The sequence below is a fragment of the Clavelina lepadiformis genome, chromosome 3 (assembly GCF_947623445.1).
Source record: "Clavelina lepadiformis chromosome 3, kaClaLepa1.1, whole genome shotgun sequence".
NCBI classification, from domain to species: Eukaryota; Metazoa; Chordata; class Ascidiacea; order Aplousobranchia; family Clavelinidae; genus Clavelina; species Clavelina lepadiformis.
Genome location: NC_135242.1, coordinates 17,538,967 through 17,565,185, shown reverse-complemented (window position 1 = coordinate 17,565,185; position 26,219 = coordinate 17,538,967). Strand labels below are relative to the sequence as shown.

At 35.9% G+C, this 26,219-nt stretch overlaps 2 protein-coding genes across 6 annotated transcripts; one reads left to right on the top strand and one right to left on the bottom strand.

The window, feature by feature from the left end:
- The first annotated feature begins 1,102 nt into the window (after positions 1-1,102).
- Positions 1,103-23,563, top strand: LOC143448540 (meiotic recombination protein SPO11-like). Of its 5 annotated transcripts, XM_076948338.1 has the most exons (13): positions 2,167-2,240; positions 2,415-2,477; positions 5,790-5,876; positions 5,969-6,084; positions 8,416-8,507; positions 9,764-9,934; positions 10,183-10,329; positions 10,672-10,771; positions 10,867-10,904; positions 11,026-11,102; positions 11,412-11,523; positions 11,667-11,821; positions 23,169-23,563. In XM_076948338.1, the coding sequence occupies exons 4-12, from the start codon at positions 6,021-6,023 to the stop codon at positions 11,784-11,786; spliced, it is 921 nt and encodes a 306-aa protein (XP_076804453.1). In that variant the 5' UTR covers positions 2,167-2,240; positions 2,415-2,477; positions 5,790-5,876; positions 5,969-6,020; the 3' UTR covers positions 11,787-11,821; positions 23,169-23,563. The 5 variants fall into 5 exon arrangements, with proteins under 5 accessions (XP_076804454.1, XP_076804450.1, XP_076804452.1 ...); XM_076948339.1 differs by lacking the exons at positions 2,167-2,240; positions 2,415-2,477 and adding an exon at positions 1,103-1,152; XM_076948335.1 differs by lacking the exon at positions 2,415-2,477 and having other exon boundaries at positions 2,063-2,240.
- Positions 11,953-25,970, bottom strand: LOC143448538 (dual oxidase 2-like). The gene is made up of 34 exons (XM_076948333.1): positions 25,892-25,970; positions 22,908-22,994; positions 20,836-20,904; positions 20,510-20,671; positions 20,030-20,211; positions 19,745-19,958; positions 19,547-19,671; positions 19,329-19,431; positions 18,990-19,186; positions 18,781-18,877; positions 18,521-18,684; positions 18,240-18,418; positions 18,052-18,167; positions 17,715-17,852; positions 17,487-17,639; positions 17,284-17,405; positions 17,029-17,132; positions 16,761-16,917; positions 16,584-16,661; positions 16,268-16,497; positions 15,979-16,157; positions 15,802-15,892; positions 15,587-15,667; positions 15,060-15,220; positions 14,759-14,989; positions 14,589-14,688; positions 14,239-14,399; positions 13,986-14,156; positions 13,745-13,875; positions 13,516-13,614; positions 13,194-13,358; positions 12,933-13,088; positions 12,633-12,761; positions 11,953-12,419 (listed from the first exon to the last, which is right to left on the bottom strand). The coding sequence occupies exons 1-34, from the start codon at positions 25,902-25,904 to the stop codon at positions 12,297-12,299; spliced, it is 4,668 nt and encodes a 1,555-aa protein (XP_076804448.1). The 5' UTR covers positions 25,905-25,970; the 3' UTR covers positions 11,953-12,296.
- Between the last annotated feature and the right edge of the window lie 249 nt (positions 25,971-26,219).

Here is a 26,219-nt window from a genome sequence, read left to right as displayed (position 1 = left end):
CGCGACACATAATCACTTGCGAGCACAAACACAAACGCGAGCAACGTACGATCGCATCCTTGATGCAATTAAAACAATGATCCCCACTGCTGCACCGGAATGCGTTTTGCTCGATTTTGAGACTGCCACAGTAAGTGCTTTCCGCACAGCATTTCTTACAGCAAATGTTAGGAGTTGTTATTTTCACCTAACGCAAAGCGTCCTGCGCAAAGTTAATGAAATTGGCATGAAATGTGACTACGAGTCTGATGACGAATTAAGAACAACTGTTCGGTGTTTACCAGCCTTAGCTATGGTCCCTTCCTCTGACGTAGTCGAGTCATTTCTGATCTTAGCTGATAGCATGCCCGATCACGAGAAGATGCCTGAGCTGCTTTCGTATTTCGAACACACATATATCAGAGGCAGACGACGTCCGGGACGTGGTGAAAATTACGGCTCAGCCATCTTTCCAATCGAAAGTTGGAATCATTACGAAGCCGGGGCAGGTTGCATTGCAAGAACCACAAATGCAGTCGAAGGTTGGCATTTTGGTCTCCAAGTGCTTTTTCAATGCCACCACCCGACATTGCGGACTTTCATACAGGGAATTGAAAAAGACATTCAAATGCAACGTGCAACGTTTCTGCAAGGAATTGCTGGTACTCAACCTTCTATTCCAATGCGGTACAAGGCACTGAAACTGTGTGTGCAAAACACAGTTGACCGTTACCTGTCAAGCGAGATTTTAGTTTATCTTCGTGCAGTTGCTTACATTTCCCAGGCATGACATTGTTACCTAGTTATCGGTAGCCGATACTGTAAATGTGTGATTAAATGTCGCGTGATTAAATGTCCTAGTGATTATGTGTCGCGTGATTAAATGTCCTAGTGATTATGTGTCGGTGATTAAGCGTCGCGTGATTAAGTGTCGCGTGATTAAGTGTCGCGTGATTAAGTGTCACCAAACCGCTACTCAGCTAGAATAGCCACAAAAAAACATGTCGGCCAGTCGCAGTTTGCCCACCTCTGTTCTATATTATAAGTATTATGTTGCCTTGGCCCAAACTTTTGCCTTACATTTATTAGCATATTTATCCAGGGCATCGAAAGCAAACTCTTTGTAGGGGCAACGTAGAATGTCTAAGAATCTGCATGGTATCTGTGGGGCGTGTGAGTATAGTAATTCAGTTTATATTTACTTTTAATCTAGTATCATAAACTTTGCTAAAAATACAAGTAGTATATGCGCGTGCGTGGGTTGTAATTCAATTTTTATTTACTCTTAGTTTATTATTTTAAACTTTGCTTGAAATTCAAAGCAAAATAGTACACAGAAACCATGCAAACTTTTGCTCTTACATATTTCACACCGCATACTTCGCTGGCCAACCATTTTGACCTTATGTCGGACAAGTCCAGTGCTTTGGATTCAAACCGCTGTAAAATCGGAACTAAGCAGCATGCTGTCAATAAATTTTTCTTTATTGTAATGGAATTCATAGGCTACTCACCTAAGTGAAATCTTTACAATTCGGTGCCCAGAATGCTTACAATTTAAAAACAATCAAGGTGGGTCCACAACTCCCACTGTAGGTATAAGCGATCAAAGAAATATTACCACCCCCAAAAATGGCAGCCGTAACTTGCAAAGTGCCAATTAGTTTAAGTAATGTGACATAGATGCCAAGCAAAATCTTTACCCAGGTCAATTTGGAGTACATTACGGGTACATCAAAGATGTGCTACACCAATAGTAATCTCAAAAAATTATTGGTGTAATAACGGTTTCAAGTAGTTCAATACGTTTGCACAAAGATGCGTAATTGCTCTGTATCATGCCGAGGTCAAGACAGTATTTTACCTCCTGTATGTTTTGTATTCCTGCAAATGCAGGTTAAAACACTAAACTTGTAAAAATAATAGATTTTGGGGACCTTTTCAGAAAAATCAGGCTAAACTGAAAGTGGTCCCTCAAATGTAGACGCATGGAAAGATTTTTATATAGGCATAAAATTGTTTCAAAAGCTAAAAAGCCAGTTTTACAAATTTATCTTTTTTTCCCATTTGACTGTATAGATTTCATTAAAATTGACTTACAAAGCTCACGGACAGCAATTGCAAAAGAATTTCCATATTTTTCTTAAAATGAGTCAAAACAATTATGATTCTTTTTCAAGAAATTTTTGGGATAATTTAGAAAAACTCCAAGAGTTTGATAAGTGCACCTATAATCTTGATGATACAGTACCAATTTCTAGGTAAGTTATATTATTTTGTTATAGCAATATTTGATGGCAACCTAATTTTTCACACAGTTTACATCAAAATACTAACATGTAAAAAACAGGAGACATGTAAAAATTGAGCTCTGTTTAGAATGCATGTAATGAAAATAAGACCATTCTTACAATCACCATCATTTGTGTTTTAAGTTTTGATCACCTAGCACTGTAAAGATTGGCATGATTGTGATGTTTTTTGACCCGGACTTTCAGGTGAATGATAATGTGGTTGTGGTTGTCATTTAAATTATTGATCACTTTTGCCTTACACAGCACATTTCTCTCCTGCTTTGATATTTGCTTCAAGTTACCTTTTTCATTTTAATTGATCTCAATATACTGACTATATTTGAATCAATTAATTTTATACCACAATATATTTTTGTTGTTAATGTCTTGGCTGTTAATTATTGTCAGGTTAGACATGGTAATAGTTAAACCTAAGTAACCATTAGCTAATAATACCCAATTGATAAATAAATATCTTAAGGATTAAAATAGAGTTGGATTTTTGCGGCACAATAGTTAATAACTAATAACTAGGGCAACCAAAAGTCAATATGGTCAATTTTTTTTACCTGCTCAGAATGCTATCAAACAAGCACAAAACAAATTTCAGCTTTGTACGACGTGTGGTATAGAAGTTATTAGGTCAGATAAAGTCAAAATGTTACGTTAGGTCAAAATACGGTCAAATTGTTTCGTTAGGTTTTTTTTTTAGGTCAAAATCTATTAAACTTGTAATTTTGTAACCATTTTGTAATATTATTCTTCCGTTTTTCTCTTTTCTTGTACCGCAAACAATTCCAGTCCCGCAAATTTTACTTAGAACCAAAGCCACAAAGAGAGGGAAGGATTTTCAGCGCGTTTGGTGACGTCACATCGTGACGTCATTGCATTTGAAACTGCAAGTTGTCAATCTTAATACGCAGAAACGAAAAAAAAGTCAACACTAGAAAAGCATTTTGTCATTTTTAAATAAAGTTTTGGATTAGAAAGTTGCTGTAGACAGTGTAGAGACTATCAGTATAGCGTTTTTCAAAATGAGGTCAAAATTTAAACTTTTTAGGTCAAAATAAGGTCAAAATGTAAACTTTTTAGGTCAAAATAAGGTCAAAATGTAAACTTTTTAGGTCAAAATGAGGTCAAAATTTGCAAATTTTAAAGTCAAAATTTAAAATTTTTAGGTCAAAAAACTGGTTGCCCTACTAATAACTATTGTAATATAATTAACAGAACATGCTGCCGCATACCATATGCAATACAGTTACTGGCCTGCTATTCCTGTTGATCAGTATTTTAGTATCTTCACATTTTCACAATTTCAAGATACATTATTAGTACAGTACTTCCTCGATTATCCGGTCAAGTTGGGTCAATGTTTTCAAAAATCTGACCGGATAAGCAAAAAAAACGGATAATTGAATTTGTATTTTTACATCATAGAAATAGAAACAGAGAGAACTAATGCAGTAATGTACAGAAAAATGTCATAACTCAGCACTTTTATGGTAAAAAACTGATCGAAATGTAGCAGTTTACAAAAAATTTACGCTTAAAATCTACTAAAAAATGAATCAATCTTGGATTGTTTGCGGGAAGATTGACGTTTTTCGGCAGCTAACTCACGAAGTTGTACTAACGTGGAAGTGTTTGAAACCGTTGCTTCTGGCTGAAAACGTAGCCACGTCAGACACTGATCAAACATTCGCATTGCTTCTGCATGAGAAACAGGGCATTGTGCTCTTTTTGTTGCATCTTCTGTAGTTTCATCTGCATCTTCTTCATCACATATATCCTCTTCTTCTTCTGCTGAAACAAGATCAACTATTCCCTGCTCATCCATATGTTCGTAACCTGGACCGTCAGCTTGAAACCATCTGTCAACGTCAGAGGGTTCTAATTCAATGTTTAGTGCGGCAAATTGTTCCACGAAATCAGCATTTAGTATGCTTTCGGAACAAACGGCGATTTCGTCCAGAGAAGATTCGTCGAGTGGAATAAGTTTTTGCCAAGATTTCCTTAATGTCTCTGGACTTATCTGTTCCCAAGCATTTGCTATCTTTTCTACAACTCTCAGCATATCAATTTTCTTCAGAAAAGTTAACATATCATCCTCTGTCTGAGAAACCAGCCTTTTTAAAACAGACCGCCGATAAATTCTCTTCAGGCACTCCAAAACACCTTGATCCATGGGTTGTATGAGAGAAGTGACATTGGGCGGTAAAAACTTAGCAACAATCTTACCATCATTGGACACTAGTTCATCCTCGCTTGGGTGAGCTGAACAGTTGTCCAATATCAATAATGCTTTTGGTTCCTGTCCTAATTCAATTAGATTTTTCTTTACATCAGGCACGAAGCAGTTTTGAAACCAATCGTTGAATATAACTGTATTAACCCAAGCATTTTTCTGGTGTCGATACACAACGGGCAATGTCGATTTGTCAATTCCACGAAAGCATCGGGGATTTTTTGCTTTGCCGATGAACAATAATGGCAGTTTAATGGAGCCACTTGCATTAGAACATGCATTTATAGTTATACGCTCTTTAGCTTTTTTGGTGCCAGATGGATCACTGTGGTTCGTAGTCAAAGTTCGTCCAGGAAGCATTTTATAATAGAGACCAGTCTCATCGCAATTAAAAACTTGATCCAAAGAATATCCATCAGCAAGCTCATCGAAAGAACGAACAAAGTTGTCAGCGGAGATAACATCAGCACTTATTTTCTCTCCCACAATTGCAAGACTTTTGATCCCAAAACGATTGCAAAAGCGCCATTGGAAACCATAACTTGCATTAAAAGGCTTAGGGTTTTCTTCATAAAGAAGGTCGTGAAATTCCGTGGCCTTTTCTAAGAGAATTGGCCCAGTCACTGGAATTCCTTTTTCACGCTGCTGTCTAAACCATAGATAAAGGGCACTGTCCAATTTATGGTACATTCCTCCTTTCATAGTTTTGGTTGCTTTAACTGATTTTGAAATGCCTAGTTCACATTTTGCCATCTTGAAATTCTTTAAACTTTCTTCACTCTTGCAAATGTCATTTACAGTTGACTTTCCGATGTTGTATTTGAACATAATTTCTGTTTTAGGAATTTTTCTTCGCACCATGTCACACACCATCAGCTTGTCTTCAATAGATAAAACTGTCCTTTTTCGTTTCACAGTAGTACTTCTCGAATATGAAGCCATCTCGATACTGTATTTATTGTTTAGGCTGGTCTAACTTCACACTACTTACGAAGGATATGCTGCTGGACCCATAGAGACATATTCAACAATTGTAACCAGTACAAATGCAACAATTAATGCATTCTCCATTCTAGAATTAGTCGGTTAGTTTGTTACGTCATAATCGAATGTCTCGGCCGGATAATTGAATGCCGGTTAAACGAGGTACGGATAATCGAGGAAGTACTGTACAGTCATTTTTAGCATCATTTCATGCACCTTCTAATTAAGAGTGTTTTTTAATCAAGCAAATACAATATATTGTATAAACATATACTTTTTATACTCAGGGAAGAAGTGTTAAGTCGCCTTGAAGATATTGTCGTCCAAGTAGTGCATCAGATTTCTGGTGAATCCATCCCAAACATACGACTTCGGTTGGTTCTTAGTGCTGTAGGCTGTTATATATGATAATATGTGTAATGTAAGTATTGCCTTCAAAATCGAATAAAGTTCTGCTGTTTTGTAGAAATAGAAGGACTTGGGAAAACTGTAGATATGTTCCCAACTACGGCATTCAGATGGTCACCACACCAACATTTTCCACAGTATCATTTGCCAAGGAAAATTCTGTTGAAAAATTTGGTAAACTTACAGTACATACTGATGTCAAGGAGTATGGACAGATGTTGATTGTGTAACGTAGACAAGTGAATGATCTTGTGAAATATTATGCTTAGTTACCATATTTCTGTTGCATTTGTTGCTTAACTATTGTACTTAGAGTAACGCAGTAACATAGAGATTATAGTTCCAGAACGGCGGTACTGCTTAAAGCAAAATCAAATTTATGTTGCATAATTATCAGTTTAAAAAGATTCCGTAATAATCAGAAAGAACATTTTGATTTATGGCTGTGCAATGGCCTTGGGTAATCAAGCTTTCCTTTGATATTAAAGCCTTCTGCCATTTTCAGTACTTTTTACTTTTAAAAACATTTTTTTTGCATCAAAACAAGTAATAAGGTAATGGCTTCAATTACCTGTTTTATATATAGGCGAAAGGTGTATGATAATTGCCATAAACAGCGGTTGGCTGACAGATCAACATTGTGAGAACTTAAAATGCAAAAACCAAATATATATAGACATGGTCATTCTTCAGAGCAATGACTAATGACATATCTTGATGTTGTCTGAACCATGTTAACCAAATTTTAAAGTAAAATAAGAAACACAATGTAGTTTGGCACTCTTAAGGTTAACTTTATATTTTTCGATACAAGCTTTCGCAAGCATAAGCTTGCTTTTTCAGGTGTACTGGGAATGTGTGGATACTGTGTACTGTAATGACATATGGTAAGGGAAAGTGAAACCACTATAAATACACTTGACATGACTCGTATATATGAAAAAAACTTAAGTGCTTAGATCAATGTTTCTTAACATGGGGCCTGTAGACATTTTGGTGGGGCTTGGCAAAATTTTTTAGTAGTGTGTGAATTCATTCATTCATTTAACAAAGAAATATGTAACACTTTTTGCAACTTTCACTGTGAAATTGAGCGAAAATGTGACTATATCTGTTCAATAGCATACTGAGGAGGAGGGCCATCATCCCACCCCTCATGATACCAATTGTTTTAAATACCCTCATGAACCAAATGGCTGGAGGCCATAGGTTTTTTGCGTACCTTTATTTCTTTTTGTTCATCGCATTCCCTTGTTTGTGACCACTTATCAATGATAGTATAACTGAGAAAAACGTACAACAAATGGGTATATGGCTTTCCAAAATCGTTTTATAAAGCGTTTCAAAATTGTACATTATAAATTGCTAGCTTATGTATGTATAATTGTGAGATTTGCATTTTGTTACGGAGTGTTCTAAAGTGGTTGTTGAGACATAAACAACCAAAGTTTTTGCATTTTGGGCGAGGTGGGCAAATACTGGAATTTTAGACTCAGCTTTTAAACACATTTGGCAGCCCCATGGCTACTGATGGTGGGGCGTACAATTTTTTGATAGCAAAAGTGGAGCCTGGGATGAAAAAGATTAAGAAACACTGGCTTAGATGATCATACGTCAAACTCTCAGCTCACCTTGCAACAATATTTGGCCTGCAAATTTATTTTATATGTTGAATTATTTCTGGCCTGCAAGATCATTGTACAGTATAACCTAGATATTTATATGATAGCTAGAAACTGGAAACACTAATCACACAAGTTGCTCAACAAACGATATGTTAGTTTCACCGATTGCAATCTGGTCTAATTTAAATAAAAAATATGAGTGAGGTTAGCTCAGCTGCCTTTTTCTTTGTTGTTAACATGTTAATTCTTTAATGCTTTTACAAAGAGATGAATAATAAAACATAATGGCTGAACAGAAGACTAATCAAACATAGTTCAGTCAAATACAGCTCGTGTTGAACAATTTCAGTTTAGTTTTGACAGGTGAAACATAACTTTTAATATGACCAAAAGAAACTTAGATTTTGAGAACAAGTTCTTTGAGAACCACTAGGAGGCCGATTATATGTTCGCTAACATCTGGGGAAAATCTGTTTGTCTTATTTGTAGTGCTAATTTGTGGTAATTAATGAATACAGTATAGCCTTACTAAGGTGACACAATGAAACGAAACATCAGGACAAGTTAAAAACTTGAATGCAGAGCAGAAGCTGCAGACGATAGAAGAGTTAAAAAGGAATATGACAATAATGGAGACACAACTCCAAAAACCATTTGGCTTTCAATGAAAGAATAGTTTCAATTAGTATGCTGAAGAAAAACTTTTTATTATGTAGGGACAAATAGTGCAACTACCTGTCAATATACTTATCCTTACTTATCTCATTCGTTCATCACTACTATTTATGTTTTGTTTCATTCCTTATTAAGTTGTTACTTGTGTAGAAAATAGTTTTGACAATAACACATTATTCGGAGTAAAAAAGGAAATGATCTACAGGTCTGATACTGAAGATCATGTCTATGATATACAAGCTACTTCAGTCTGACCAGGTAGCAACAAAGAGGGATCTGTATTATGAAGAACCTCATGTGAGTGTGCTTGTCACTTGTAGGGTTGGGCGATTACGTTTACAAAGTAATCAAATAAGTGATCACTAATCAAGTAAACCTTAATTTCGATAGTTTTACTCAATGTGCTCTCGGCCTTTGTTGACTATTGTGATGAATAAATCGAATAATTGCACAATTGCATTGCATAATTGAATGATCAATCGATAAAGCAGTATTTTCAACTCCAGAACAACTCATAAAATTGCTATACATTATTTTTGACATGAACTGAAATATATCGATATTTTTTGACTACGAAAGGTTTTACATATGCCACACCTAGAAAACTCTTTGCAGCGTTTTTAAAATATTGCAAAATGTAGATAAATGTCCATAAATCGAACCCCATCTAATAGTTTTGCCATTACAATTCATATTTATGCAGTGCATGTTGTTCTACATTTACATTATTATGATTCATCAGTGGCATTGTTTGCTACAATAAAGGATGCTTGATTGACAATGACAAAATGTTGAGAAACAACTATTTATTGTTGGCCGTATAAAGCTGTCAGGTAGTTGACGATTAAATGCAATTCTACGTGGGATAAAAGTTAATTGTTACATATGACTGGGAAATCGATTACAATTTGATTGAACTGCAAACTTCTTATGAATAAATTGATTATTTTTCGTTGTAGTATCCTACAAATCACGTAATCAATCGATTACTGTGCCTTAGATGCTTAAACAATCGAATAATCAACAGATTACTACAAGCAAATCTTAAATTTTTTCAAATAAATTTGATTACCAATAAAATGCTAACGATTGGCAATTGATTATGAATAACAATTACGATTACCCCAACCTTGGTCACTTGTGATAAACTAAATTAATTGTCTCCAACCAAAACGCTTCACTGCGCTTAAATGTGAGTGCTGTACATTGAGTGCTGAATATTGAATAGTTTATTACGTCTGATTAAGTTTAGCAAAAAGTATAAAAAATCACAGCTCTTAACGAAAATGGTTTGCTCAAATCGATTTCTACCAACCAGAGTGTTTTGGACAAGTGTTTTCTGCTTTTTAAATTGCTTTAAAGAGTAGTTGTCATTACTGGGTCTACACAACAACGAAAACCTTTAACCTGGGCCGCATGCAGTCTGCGGGCCATGAGTTGGACATATTTCAACTAAATATATTTAAAAATTATGATTAAACAACCTATGAATGCAAATTGAAATGTAGGGTGCTTTTGAGACTGTCAGCTTGAACTCTATATTTTACTTAAAGCTTTTCAGAAATCAAACAATGCTTGATCATATTATTGATGACATTGCTTGCATGCTAGAAGTGCCCAGACGCTTTTTAAATGTTGTAGCAACATCAAAGGGTTGTGTAGTTGGTGACTTGTCATATACTGGCCCAGATGGAGAAGTTGTTGACTGTTTATCTGCATCTTCGGTTTGTTTTCATGTTCTTATTAAATATTTGACACCTCTTTACAAAGTACAGCTGTAAATTCTTTGTGAGTGTTTGTTTGGAAATAGTATCTGGCAAGAAAATATAGGACAGTTTGTTTTTTTATTGTATCAACTTTCTGATTTTCACCAGTTTCACATATACTCTAATACTTAGCTGTGATCTGTCTTCTAATAATATACTTACGTTTTTTTGAATCTGCTCGAATTGTGTTTTTGGTTTTGTTTCAGGGTGTTATGATTCCTGCTTGGATTGACAAGCTGGATAACTTTAGAACTGTACATGCAAAGTTTGTTCTTGTTGTTGAAAAAGACGCAACATTCCAAAGGTTAATTGATGATGGTTTGATAACTAGTATGCCCTGCGTCATGATAACAGTGAGTTCATTTTTTTAGCAACAATAAGCAGTCTTATTTTAAAACAGCATTTCTTTAGCCCTGGGTCACAATCGCGACTCAAATATGGGCAAACAGGTTTTACTGATTGGCATTGTGTATGTTTTGAGCCATAGTTGTTGTAGTAGCTAAAAATGTTATAGTAATTACTTTGTTTATCAGTTTTTGTGTTGAAATGGTTTAACAGTTGGTTAAATTGTTAATTAAAAATATTTATTACTGTCATTGCAAGTACTGCTAAACAAAACTTTTCTAGATTATATTACCATTTACATTGACTTTTTGTGAAACTTTCAACGTTTTTAAATGTGTTATGTTTGTTAGGGTAAAGGTGTTCCTGATGTTAATACAAGACTGATGGTTAAAAGGATATGGAAAGAGTTGGAGATACCAGTGTTTGGCTTAATGGATGCTGACCCTCATGGTGGACAAAACACTTTTATTTTTTAGTGTACTGCAAACGAAATATGTGTAACCAATTTCTAGATTGTATTTTAATTCTTCATATCAATTTTACAGGTATTGAAATTATGTTTGTGTACAGATTTGGCTCAGTGGTAAGCATTTAAATTTTAATTTTCTGGTAAAGTACTTGATGCACATAATTTACATATACAGTACACAATAAGCGATAGTGTGACTTATAATTTTACAAAAAATCTTGTTTAATTTTGACAGTCGCAATCATTTGATGCTACTAGTTTATCACTTCCTTTCCTGAAATGGATTGGCATTTTTGCTTCTGATATTAGAAGGTTAGTCAAAGAGAAAATCGTGTATTTGTGTGCTTGTGCAAACAAGTGACATAAGTTCATATCAAAGTTTTAAGCTAAAAAACAAACACACTTCAATGCCTGAGATCTTTTGCTTAATGATAGCTTTGTAGAGGGAGGCGTTAACAGATTATTATGCATGCTGTTGTTTTTCCCTTAACTGCAAGTTGTGTTAAAATCACAATGGAAAATTTGTTTTATGTGAAGCACAATACTGTCTATTACCTAATTGAATAATGTACAAAATAATAGTTGTAAACAGTTTTGTTTATTTTTTTGCTTTATTCAAAGGCTCCAGTTGCCAGATGATGCAGTGAAGGCTTTAACATCTAATGATGAAATGAAATGCAGAGATATGCTCTCTCGCCCTTATATTCCATTTCACCATGACATCCAACAAGAGGTATAATATTAGCTGACGTCGTAAACATTTGTAATCATGAATGTTTACAATAAGACTAAGTTCAACCAAAACAGACTATAACAGCTTTAGAAAATTTACAAAGCACAATGTGCCATTGTTATCCCAAAATATAATTTTACCAGATTCATGAAATGTTGCTTACAAAAAAGAAAGCTGAAATCCAGTCTCTTACTCGAATATCACAGAAGTACCTAAGTCAAGTGTTTATTCCGTCGAAAATAAAGCATGGTGATTGGATATAGCAACCCACTTTAGAAACGTTCCACTTTAACGGCAGGTAAGAAATCTAATTTATGTGGGGTTATCTCATACTCTCACAGATATATCCTTAAGCTTTATCCTCTAGTCACTAGAGTCTAGTGTTTCATTGTCTCTATTTTCATGATCCAAAAATACAGGACAAAAATACACAATTTTCAAATGCATTTATTATAGTAATGCAGTACTGATATACAATAAGGCAACATATACTGTAAGCTATACATCAGGAACTATATACCATTTTTAGGCACGTAGCTTTAGAACTGTGCAGGGATCACTTTATTCCAGTATTAAACTTGTACAATTATGCAGCAGAATGGCTTCATGACTATTAATGAATGGTCATAAGTCGTGAGTGTAGCAAAGTATTTCATACTTTCTTTCAGTTGCTTCAATCACTTTTTTCATTTCGTCTATTTCTTCATAAATTTAAGTTTTATTTATTTGTTAGTCTTGATACTCTGTACATGTCAGGAAGAAGCTCATGCTGTTTAGAAGTTTTCATAGAAGTGATTGAATCTGGCTTTGTTAAACTTATTTAAATTTGTGCATGCTTCGTCCACACCGTTTGTTAAACCCGGTGGCCCGCAGCTGAAGACGCCTATTGTCCGTACCTATTAAAAGCATGGAAATAATAAACACCTTTTAGATGAAATTAGAACGGTATATTTTACGATATTGTTAGATTAGGATTAGGATAAACTGTTACTGCATACAGTGATATTGGTGTACTGGTGATAAGTAAGTTTCAGTTTTTTTTGTTGTTATAAGTTGTGCTGGATTTTGTTCAGCATAAAATGTTTTTGCTTAAAATTTATAATACTCACATCTTTATGCATCGCTTGAAGTGAGTCCAGAAAGAATTCGAATTGAGGTCTTCCAAAATGAGTGACTGCTTTAAGACCAGTAAACATGCTCTTGTTGGCCACTTTTTGGAAATACCGCTCGCATATATACTATACACAAAGTAAATCTTTTTATGCTTGTATCTTCAAACAATTAGAATTTGTATCAAATTCTTGCAATAACATTTATCTCGAGAAATAGAAGTATAATTAAAAGAATAACGGCTAAATTTTCTTAATGTGTATAAAGCTAGTCGCATTACCCTGTTCTGACAAGCTTACCAGCATAGTCGTTCTCAAGTCAAACTTGTTAGAAAACTGAGTGATGTAGATGTGAGTGGATACAAGGTCTCCTCCTTCAGTTTCTTCCAAGTCTTTAATAATATCGGTGAGCCATTCGAAGTGTCTCTGTGTTCTTGTTACCCAGATGAAGTACACCTGTAAATTTTCACCCCAAAGACTAAACACTCACCCAAGCTAAGTAGGCCTTTGTTTCAAAACGTTAAATATATCTAGAGTTGACTTTAGATGAGTCTGTCGCACCTTTTTGCATGTAATCTGAAATCCTTTATGTGTGGTTGACCGGTGGACAATATCCTTGATAATTGACGCAAATGGCGTAACACCAATACCAGCCCCAACCAACACTGAAACCTCGTATTTGTACCAGTCTTGGTGACCTTCGCCAAAAGGACCGTCTAGATAAAGCTGAAATCGATGCATAGTATAAGGTTTAACAGTAATAAACTTTTCATCATTTCTACCATTTGTATGTGGAACTTTTCGTCGTCTTTTCTTTGCCATATATACTTGTATTTATAAGAATGAAATTTCCACTTACATTTTATAATTTACATCAACTTACATTTGGAAATTTTTCATTTCTTTCGATTGCTGATTGATATAAGTTTCTGAGATTGGTTGTCCAAGGCCCAGCCGAACGAATGTGGAGCGATAGGTGTTTCTAAGAATATACCATAGTAACAACATTAATCACTATGCTTCAGTAGGCACTACTGAATCTTATTTTAAAACATACAACTTGTTTTTTGTAACCTTTAAATTGCATAATTCTTTGTATGCGATTAGATTACCTCGTGTGGTGCTGAGGTGAGGGTAAACGGATGATATTCATTTGAACCGAGTGCAAGGGATGCGATTCTAACCCATTGCCCGGATTTGTAGTCAAATGCAGTTGGTCTTTTGAATACAAGATTAAGAACACCTGAAAGAAATACAGGATTATATGACTTGTATAAGATGCAGTTGGATCTATTTATGTTACATTGATCACCATATTCGTGTTTACGTTGCTAGATGTATGAGTCAATCTACCTGAAGGCAACGGTTCCGCTTTAACTACTGATATTTGGATCTTCGATCTACTTATAGTGATCAGTTTGTCGATTGTGAACATTGCAGCCGGTACCACCAGATAAAAATGGAATGCTGGAGACTGCACAACTCCCATACTTCCGTGGAAAATGATCAACACATACAAGAGTGCTGTGATATTTGATGGTTGTTACAAAGAGGACAGTTTCTTTACAAACCTTCTGTAAAATGTATGCTCTATCAATTTCCTTACAATACAAATGATGGGTTATCCAGAAAGCGCGAAAGCAGTAGCGCCTGGAAAATTGCTTGGCAAATATGTATATGATGGAAAGGGTTAACAGGAGGAGAATTCCAGTCACTCCCGGGATGCTTTCAAAGAACCACCAGACGATTGATCTTGGAACGTCTGACCTAAAAGGAAAATTTTACTTTTCCTGTTTTATATGCTTTATCTACCACTCTGTTTCTTTAGCTATTTTCGTCATGTTATGAAAAGAAAATTTTCAAACTGCTTATCGAATGCCTAGTAACCTTTGCGCAACACAATTGATGTTTTATAACCAAGAAATCTGTTATAGCTCACCGACTGCTATTACTTACCCATCATCCACGAGTATTTTAGGAAAGAGACAAGCAAGCACGGGCAGTGGGTGAATGGAGAAATGATAAACATTGGAAATGTGGCCCAAAGCATGCAATACTACAACATCAAGCCAGATATTAGTAAGAGATCAGCCTTAATTGCTCGTACCATACTCGACCAAACTTACGGGCCTCTACAACGGCAACGTATGCGATTTGTTTATGGAACGCAACGGCTGAATCGAAGGGAATGAAATTGTTAAGAAAGGTCTCTCTGCAAAAGGTGATGAGGTTTCTGCACATTGTCAGCAAAATAAAGCTGTAGTGAAAAGATATGGCTGCTGCGGTCGATCTGCTGATGATGATTCCCCATTCAGTAACCCGCCTTATGCCAATGTGCTCGGCTCCAAACGCGTAATCTAAAACGTAAGCCAAAGTTAGGGGACTACAGTATCTGACGATACTGCAAAGATCACTCTGAATACTCACATGTTGCCCTTTCCACCATCAGGGCGATCGTTATTCCATAAAAGATTACCATGCATAAGATGTGGCGTCTGTAATTCTCAATACTTCTCCTCAGGCTCTTCCATCTTCTTCCGAAAAACGTCTTATCTTCAGGATCCACAACTGCGTCCACGTATGGCTCACTGTAAAAATTTATGCCAAGTGTTTCAGTATATTTAATAAGTGAAATACTTCTAGGTTTCCTAGTTATGTTATATTTGCTGGGGATTACGTTAAATGTGCGGGTTGCATGAGTATCTGCAGTTAAACTTATTCATTTTTTAATTAAAACACATTGATCAAATTCTACCGGTGTTCTTATTAACATCTTTAAAGGAGAAAGATAAATTTACGCTATCAAGTCTGAAAAACTACTGTACGTCAATATATAAATCTGCTTTTAATGATTGTTACAAATAGTGTTGTTGATTATTGTCCTAAAAAGTGCTGTATACCGCTGGTTTCAAAACATAACCTTGCATATTTTGTATCCGTGATTTGCCACCTACCCTTGTTTATCAGTATCACCACCACTTTTTTTTCTTTTTCTCAGACCGTCTTCCTTGCTTCCGTTTACTTGCGTATTTCCGCTACATAAATATTTTTAAGATATTTGAATATTTGCAACCCTTTTTCGGTCCTCACTGTAGGAGTTTTATCTTGACGTTTTCAAGCTTATACATTAATGAGCGTGAGGTCCTGAACGCCTAGAAAATGTTCTTACCTTTCCTGCATTTGAGTCAACTGTCTTTGCATTTGTGGGGTATTTTGAGTTTGGTTGATCGCCATTTTCTTTCGTATTGATCTTGTTACACCTGCCAATGAAATATTTGTGGGTTTGAAACCCCATCACCAATGTAGGCTGTCAAAATGGCAATGTAAAAATTTCTTTGGCGTATACCTGGCAGCGAAAGCTGGGCTTTTGCAAACGAATCTCTATGCTCCTTTAGCATTACGTACTGGAAGTCCTTCAGTGTAAGACAATCTTGATCTTCAATGCCTGCTTCTCTGAAGATGGTATCCACTGCTTTGCTAACCTCTTCTTGACTTAACTTTGCCCCAGCCATTTCCAGGAACGACCTTTACATATCATGAATTTAGCATTTAACGCCACTTTGCTCGTATTAAAATGAACTGACTTTATTTTGCATACACAATAGTTAGTTTTATATAAGTTATAAGTTTTCCACCTTATCATATCATGACTCTCTTCTCGGTTTATTTCTCCACTGTGGTCAAGGTCGTACATGTCGAACAGCATTTTTGCTTTTTGTTCGGGTGAACCATTCATGAGCAAAATAATCAAATCTGCGAATTCCCTGAAAGATAGATAACCGCTCTTGTCGACATCTGCTAACTGGAACATTTGCTTTACAAATAGCGAATCTGCTTTCATTCCCATTGTCTCTGCCAGTTCCATCTACATAACCAGTTTGACTTTGAACATACAGTAGCAGTGAATGTGTACAAATCTTTTTACCGAAAGGAATTCTTTATATCTCTGACCTGAGTCAATTCACACTCGGCGATTTCCATTGTTTTATTTTTTCCTTTTTCGAAGGAAAGATCTTCGAGCTGCAATGCCTGTACAACAGAAGCACAAAATCATGAAAGCCTCATGTTATTTGTATTTCCTTCTCCATTGTTTTAAGTTGATTCGGTGTTACATACTCAATTACTCACCTCTGCAAAGATTCGTCTGAAGAAGGATTCGAGTATCTCTTGTCTCGCTTCTTTTGTGATTGCCTCCACCTTTAAAGCCTTCTCTTCCATTTCGAAAGTTTCAAGTTGCAGATCGTTTTTCGTCATAAAATTTTTTACTTGTTGTAAACCAGCTTGCCTGCGGATAAAGTTAATTGATTTAATCGATTAACGTCCATCTATATAAAATCTATTTTAAGGAAGTAGTTTTGTGCATTGTGCTTTGGATGTATTAAAAAAGTTACAATACCTTTCTTCAACGTCTACGAAGCGAAGTACAACATCATATTCCTTCGGTACTCTGATTACCATTAAGTCTTTTTTCTTATTGCGTGAAAGGAATAGGTATGATTTCTGTTCATGAAAATAACATACATCCTCGTAAATCATTGAGATAGTATCTGACCAACAATATTATTATAGGAAATAACTACAACAATCGTCATTGTCAGCATAAGCATTAAACATCGGTGAGGTTTAGTTGATAGATTAGACAAACATTTACTTTAAAATTTTTCATACAGATTCTTCGTAATTCTGTCCCAGCTACACTGAGTATTTTGATGCAAGAACCTTCAAGCACAATCAGTACTCGTCTTGACTTTTCCTTTCCTTCAATTTCAAATGCTGTAATATAAAATAAATGAATTTTTGTTCATTTTTAGCAGGTACCAAAACTGTTTGGAGATTTAGGAAATCTTGAATAACCTGAGAAGACTTTCCCGTCTTCTGAACTCTGACTACTCGTTCTCTTTTTCTTTAAAGAAGCTTTTAAAGCTTGCTTGTCTGCCATTCGCTTCTTTATGACCGCCATATCATTTTGCCGTTTCCAGGCAAGTACGCACATGACAAAATATGATACTAGAATACATAAGTCACGATTAATTGAAAACTGATAGTTTTATTTTAGTCAGTTGCAAGTCAACTATGCCTTACTTGCTGGAAATAGAAGTAAGAGGATAAGTATTCCAGCAAATTTTCCGTAATACCCTTCGAAAAAGTCGATTCCTTTATTGGGTATACATGGCTTTCTGAACATTGCCTTTGGAATTTCCATCGGTCTGCACACAGAGTCTACACAGAGACTATAATTAAAGATACTTGCACACATACCTCGTATACGGTGTTACACCGAATAATTAGGTCCTATTATTATTATTTAAGTTTAATTACTGCCAGTTACCTAACCATGAAGATGAAATAGATTAGATTTCTAATTATATAGTTGTGAAATGCTTATAAAATATTCTTTGTACAGAGCCAAAAGTTTTACCTGCTACGTTGAAAATATTTTCCTGGAGATTACTAGTTTGCAGTGACGTTACAGCAGTGATAACGTCACGCATTGTTGTGTTTCGTATTTCTTCCAATTCCGTTGCATTAAAAAGCCTGAAATAAAACCGGAATGAATTACCAAAGTTTTAGATTTTGGTCTGAAAAGTCAAAGGTTTAACGTCGTACCCATTTTCGGTGTTTTCGAACCAAAATCTATCGCTACCGCGTGTCCTTGTGAACTGCTCCAGGATAATTGCTTGAAAAAGTTCCCCAACCATGTCGTTGTTTGATTCAAACATCCCCCCAACGTACAATTCCACTAGGTCGAGTCGATCGTTGTACACCTGCCGGAGTCTGTCGATAACCTGGAAATCGATTTTATGAGACTGTCATACTCCTTTGACAGCAAATTGCGGTAGTAAGATTAATATAATCGTAATAATCTGTTTGAAACATGATTTTCGTACAATTTGTGGAAGATTTGGGTTTATTTGAGTGAAGTTGGATACTGGATCGAGGCCGTAAGCCACTCTTGCTTGATTGTATGGTGACAAGCCTGCATCTCTCCCACGATCAATTGTTATTGTTTCCAAATCGGTCCTGGTTCTTTTTAAGTAGCCATACAAGAATTCTGTCAAGGTTGAAGTACACGTTGCTCGTTTCAAACTGCTCATATGCTGTAATCAGTGTTATTCTGTGAAGTGAAGTCGTTCTGTCTAACACTAACCTGATAAATCTTCTACAACGCTTGCGTCCGTTTGTTCTGCTGCCTGTGACGTCATGCCCAATACAATGGAATCTATACCATGCTTGGATATAGCGTCCTGCAATGACAAGCTGTTAATACTAACTGTAAGAACTTGAATAACTAACTGAAAAGTATAAACTTTGGAATTGCGTTTTGGAGTTTATATTCCTTTGAAAATTGTTTGATACCTGTAATTGCCAGAAGGTATTACATAATCGCAATGCTGGTTCACCAGCAGAATCAACATATGCTTCAGGCAGGGGATCGATCGTAGAACAATTCTGCTCCAGTAGCACTACCGCCCGAGGTACTAAGCTATGTCCTATTCTCATGGCAGCAATCGTGAATTCCGCCGAAACACTTGGGTCAAGATGGTGGTTGTAACCTGCGCAGCGCAGTTTGAATGGCAAATTAGGAATGTTATTTAGAGGTAAACATATAAGTTAGGCGGAAAAATGTAAACTTAAAGACCTAATATCAATAAGCAGACGCGCGAAATATGATTGTAGCAGTGATATGCACATTACCGTTGTATGGCTCTAGGCCTCTTCCAGCCATAATCGGCAGCCAATCATACATAACTACCTTCTGGTAAGTTGCCACAGTCCATCTACGGGCCATCTCAAATATCTGAAAACCGTATTGAGACTTTTTCCCATGTATTTTGACCTATTCTCATGCAATCTTCGCGTAAACTCTATGCAGTATGGCAAATTAATTAGCTTAATTGTAAAAGTGATTGTACCTTTTGGTCCGGCCAATCTGGGTTTTGATTTCTGAATCTTTCAGCCATATAATTATGCCATCTGAACCATATTATGCCGACCGACATGAGAAATGGGTTCTCATTACCACGGGGATTGCCGAAACCTTAACAGGATTTTATGTCGTTGGTCGTATACGTTCAACTGTCAATTGACAACCGATCGAAAGCAAAACATACTTAACAGTTCTTCTTTATTACGGGCTTGCGGGGGTCGCCCTGAATCGATGGTAGGGTTTATTAATGGAAGGTCGTTGCGGTTAAAAGAAGGAATCCCCGGGGAACCTTTTTCTTCGCGGAGTTTTCCATCTTTGAATGATCTCAGGTGCTCACTCCAGGATTGACTTACCCCGTATATAACACTCCCGTCTAACCACGCAGTGACCTCATTGCTCTACAAATAACACGTTATTAGAAGGACCTAGTTGATATCTTTGTTCCGTTTAATATGCTTTCGACTCTTACCAGAACTCTTGGCGAGTTAGTTGATGTCCCAGTGTTTGGTAAAAACCTAGATCTGTAGATTGGGATAATGTTACCATCGATGGTGGCATTACCGTCTTCATCCGAAGGAATTTCTACGTTGACGTATTCGTTTGGACATGTAACCCGTCTGGTGTCCGCCATATCGTCGCCGATATGTTGTCCTGGTGTATGTTATTGCTAAGTTTAGTTCATATACACGTTATATCTTCTGTAGGTTATGTATCTAAGCAAATATTGCGTTTCTTAACAACAGTATCCTTGCTGTCGTGCAAGGTTTGTAAAGTTTACACTGTCGTTATCACTCTCTTGCTACAGCTGGTAACGTTTCGATAAAGAAATAAACATTATACCAATTGGGTGACTTTAGTCAACAGATATTTTGGAAAGTTTTCGTAATACGTACTTTAGCTTTTCGGCGCTCTGCACATATGCTTAAATAGCGTTATACTAATTTCTCACCGAAGAATGCGAAAAAAACTGATTTTCCGCTTGGGGATGGAATCCTGGCATCTGTTTTCATCAGAGCATGGCTCACCATCCTTGCATTCGGTAAGTTTTTATACCTTGGTACGTGCACTCCATCCTCAAACGTTGCGGGTGAGATTCTGGATAATCCAAGGCCTATAATAGATTTGGATAGCCCATTTATTCAGGCACTCGTTAGTTAGAAAGCTCGTTGATGAAAATTGCTGCATTTCAAAGTCACGACTGCTTCGTCAACGAAGTCATTTTTTGTTTATTACATGTAGAGGAAGATTGAAAAGAAGTTTGCAGTTTTTTCTTACCTGGTGTTCCCCAATCCGGGTGATCTAAGTTGTTGTACCAACCATCAAATCGCGCATTCTTGTTTGTACCTGAAAGTATATGCATGTAGCGTTTCAACATCAAACGTTTTGTCGTTTTTATTACACACGGAGAAAGATTATACGAGAACCTTTAGTCTGTGTGAAGTAGTGCTTATCGAGAGAAAATACAAAGACTTTCAAAATTTTTGGTGTTTGCAAGTGTCATGTAATTCCGGTATTATTGGAAAAAGAACGAATTTCGTTTTTGGGAACGGCGATGCTAGAAATTTCGATTCGACTTGATAAATAAGTATTTTGTAAACGTTTTTTTTTTGTATTGTCCCTGTTTACATTATGTGATCGTGTCACGATGTCACGTGTCATATGGTATGCACTTGCCTTAATATAATTATAAGAATTTTGCAAATGCGATCTTTCTTCTCGTCACGTTTTGTTATAACACTTCTTGCAAGGTGTTTTAAGCCGATTTTTTTGCCATTCCTAATGATTCTTTTTTGCGGAGATTGTTTAAACGCATAACAAAATCTTCAACCGACTAAAATGCTTACGTGGTTATGCGTACGTGATTTGCAAAGGGGAAGTCATTCTTGGGGAATTCATGGCATGACGCTATTGCTTTATGCTTTTTTGTGACGTTTTACTAGCAAAAATGATGTACATTCGTGAGAAGCATTTTTTACTTTGGAACACTGTTGGTAATATCGTGCCAATTTTCATTCAGTTTTACTATCAAGTTAATTTTTTCGTGCGTCGGTGACTAATTCCTGACATTTTCAAATCAGCGTCACATAAATGACATCTTGGTCCAAATTCGGAAGAAAGGAAAGTTTAAATAAGGTATCTGACGGCAAAACGGAAAGATTTTATCATTTCGTGAGAACTTTAATATCTATAACTAAAATCATGTCTGCTACGTCGCATAAAATTTTTCAGTAAACTCCAAGTCAATTGTTCTTTCTTTCATGACAAAGGGTTAATTCCGCCGAGTCAAAGTTAATTCGAAAACCTTTCTTTTTTATAAACGAGTTTAATAACTGATTTCTTGCAAATCGTTACAAAAGCGACATCTTGCCAATCACCAATTTTGAAAGTTAATTGAGGGCGAATCAAGGGTTTCACGTAACAACCGCTCTCATCCCCATTCAGTCGACCGTGTCATGTTCATTAAACTGAGGTAAAATTTTCAAAATTTTGACTTCATTGTTTTATAATTAACATTCATATTATCTGTATAGGTTTCGGTTTGAACCGGTACGCACTAAATTATTAGTTGATTTTAGGTGACTGGCTTCCAGCGAATGGAGTTTTGAGGGGAACAATGGCATTTAATGTGCTGCTGCGTCTGTCGAGACATTAGTTTTAAAATGGTGTAAATTGATTTTGCGCTCAGGCAATGCCAGGATACAAAAAAAACGATTTTATTTGATTATCGATTTTTTTGAGATGCGTTTTGACGTATGAAATACGAATCAATTCCTTGAAAAAATTTTTCAAAAGTGTTTTATGCTATTTTTGGGTGTGTGATAATTCGACCGAAGGGTAAAGCGTTATTTATTTCGTCATCGTTTTGCTTTACATTTGCATATAAAATCTTATCAGTTTAATTATAAAGTCGTTTGTGCAAGGGCCATGCATTAGGAATGAACGCGTGCTTGAGCGCGTGATGTTACTATGTATAAACGACAATATCCGAAACGCACGTTTCACAATGTCAAAAAGTTTGACCTTATGTACATTTGGAGTCGCCTGTTCCTAAAAAAACTGTACGTTATTTAAGTGGAAACTCCGATTCAGAAAAGTAATTTATTTTAAGTTTATGTTTAAAATGCAATACTGAAATACATGACATGGAGATCATGACCTGGCACTTTCATTGTTCCGTTGTCTGTAAAGTCCGACCTAAAACTTACCGCACGATTTACTTTATACGCAGTAAAATCTTTTTTTTTTGAAATTAAAAGAACTTTAATGCTTTAGTAGGTTTGTATTATATTTACTCTTGCGAAACAATTAAATTTTTTCGAAGATGGCGTTAGTTTGCACGCACTTACCTGTTACCACGCAGCTTGCAATCAACAATACCACCACCGTTTGCAAGCTGTTTTTCCAAAACCGGATGCCCTTTGCCAGACAAATTTCTGTGGAAAAAAAATGACCTTGCGATCAAAAAAGTTTTTTATACCCCATAGCCTAGTTGGTTGCAAAAAATAAAAAATAGTGATGCAACTTTGCGTGTTATCTTTAAAAACTTGTATTCAGAACATTATGACAAGGTTTTATAAAAAAAAACATAACCATGATTTCTTTTGCAGAGGATAGCATATAAAATATGAGTGGCAAGCAAAGAAGCAACAATTTTAGCCAAGTGAGTATATGGCAGTCTTAAAACCAAATACTGAAAGTTAGTAAAAGGCCAACTTCCCATATTCACAACTTATTCCGGGAGAAGTTTGTATAAAAGTCCTAAAAAGAGCTTTTTTTAAGGAATTCTTTTCGCACATTTTTTGTAAGCGTTGCACAAACATAGTCTTTTTCGAAGTTTTTCTGTAGAGCGTGTATTGCATTTGCAAAACTTGCTGTTTATGACTTTGTTTGCAGACTTATCGACTACACTCTACAGCAACTCGTTATAGTTCCGAGTTTTATGTACACTATTTATAAACATAAAGATTCTTTTTGAAAATTCTTATGATTGTGAGTTTTTTTTTTAATAAAATACTGCAATTTACGGCAATGGTTAGCCCAATAGTTAATTCACGTCCTTTACGAACTATCTGTAGGAATATTCACGTTACAAATTCAATTAACGTACACTATTTTAGATTGCATTAATGGGACAATAGATGCGTATTTTTGAGAATACTGAATTCATGAACAAGCTTTTTAGTGTAATTTTGCTTGATTTTACACAATAGCGTGATAGTTATAGTTATGCTTGTCGCCAGTGGTATTATTGAAGCCTATTTCGATTCACATACGCATGTCAGCCACGTCAGAAAATTCCAGTGTGTGGTAAATTACCAAAGCCCAGCTATTGCTCGAAAAACTAATGACGCACAATTTTATTTCACGACCGTTTCACTTCACGTTTCAGACATAAATTTTAAATGGCGCAATAGTAATTTTTATTTATCAATAGCTCGTTTTTTTGAAAAAAAAACATACGAGAATTTTGTAGTCATTGTCTTCTTTGCATATTGCCACGTCATTCAGAGTGTTTACCACGATTTTCTGGGCCGGATTCAAGTTCAAATACAAGCTTGCTCTAAATTTTCAAAAGTTCCGGTGTCTGTAAAACTTGTTGTTTGAGGCGGCGCATTTGCGGTTAGACATGGCCGCTTTTCGGTCACCAATGCCTCACCAATGTAGGTTTAGTTTTATGTCGTGCAAAGCGAAAGGTTTGCTCCCAAGACAAACGTTTTAGGCCAAAGAATCGTTGTTAAAAGACAACAAAACACTCCAGATATTGTCCTGCCTTGTCCATTAAAACAATGAAGTTCCTGTAATGCTCTCACTGGAACAACATTATGCTATTTACTGCCTAAATAATTCAAATCAAAGACAACTGTTGATTTTTCTGCATTCCGCAAACCTGTTAAGCCATGCAATACTACGTAACTTAAACATGCTTAGTTCAATTTTTTGCTTCATAGAGGTTAGAAAGTAATAATTCGACAAAGATTGCTTGCGTTCATTAAAGCAAAGTTAAACGTCATGGATATCAAGTTGATGTTGAAGTTTGCCACTAAAAACGCGATCTTTACGTGATTCACCTGGCAATCTATATCAATTTACTAATAAGTCTACTTTGATTTCAAGGCTTTTCATTTCACCCGCCGAGAGTTATACTTGTGTCAAGAAACGTTAATGAATCTTACGTTCTTTATGCACTGTTGGCAAATGGTTAGATTTTCGGTTAACGTAATAAATGTTTGGCCTTTTGGAGAGTAATTTTGTATGCAGAAACAGTTTATATTTAAGTTACATAGGAGGCACTTCAAATTTATTCAACTTGGCAAGAGTTGTTGAGGCGCGAATCGAGCAAACCGATCTCTTAGGTTTCGGAAACTTACTCGTTTCTTTTCGTTGTACAGTTTCTCACGACGATGTGCTTTCAGTTGTTCTTTCAAGAACGGGATGTAGTTCTAGGTTTATTGTACCGTGTTACTATACTATGAAGGATGCTAAATGGCTGTATTCACAATCGTTGAAAAAATTATAAAAATTCGAGTTAGGCCTGCATTTACAAAACGTATTGCACATTTCATTATGTAAAAATGGCAATACAGTAGGCCTACCAAGATTTATAACAGCATGTTTTTTGTTGCATCTTTAGGATTTCGGAAACTATTGCATCATAAATCATAATCATGCATTGAAAAAACATCCGGTGTTAGGCTACTTGCTAAACTCTTAGCTACAGAATTATACTGCAATTATGAACAAACAAACCTAATTTGGCATAAAAGCGGTTAATAAAAACTAATTGTAAATCTCATGTGCTGTTGGTCTGTTAGATGACAAATTTTAGTATAATCTAATTCCTATATGCGGGTGGTATTTGCATTTTGACGTCCATATTTGCGAAACTCGCGTTTAAAATACCCGGCATTTTGGACTGGATCACGCTGGGCACAAGATAATTAAATCAATTTTAAGTTTCTATATTTTGCGGCGTAGCTTACCCCCTTTTGAACGCCAAGCTAATTGTAGGTTCTATACGCACATTTACATGCACACATTGCAATTTCAATGGTGGCAATGCACGTGTCTGGAAAAAAAGGCAAAAATAGGGTTTAATTCACAGTTGGCAGTAATTCTACATTGACATGAAATAAACTATCACGTTTTTGTGAAAAGTATAAAGAGTCTCGTCAACGGACTTTATGACTGGACCTGTTTTGTTGGTTATTGTGTGCACTAGCCGCTGAGATGTGTAGCCTAATCGTCACGAGATCTGTTTGCATTTGATACAAAGCCAAAATGACCAGAAGCAACAGAACTTTAAAATAATACTTATATCATGTCACTATACCTTGAGTGTTCATTTTCAGTTGGCGTTTATTTCCTTCCCAGCATTACATCTAGTATTCTAGTGAATTATTAAATCTACTGGAAAGTCAAGAAAAGGTAATACTGTAGATATGAAAATGGTAAACTCATGCTCAACCATATCGTAGCATATGACATACACAGAGTAACCTCCAATTTAGGTCTTTAACCGATAAAATAAAACTGTTTTTGGCGAATGCAATCTTGCTGAAATGTACTTTGTATAACAAACGGAGAAGATGATTTATTTTACCAATCGCCAGTTACCAACGAGGTATTATCGCTTGCATCAAGCTTTATGGCGTGAAGAC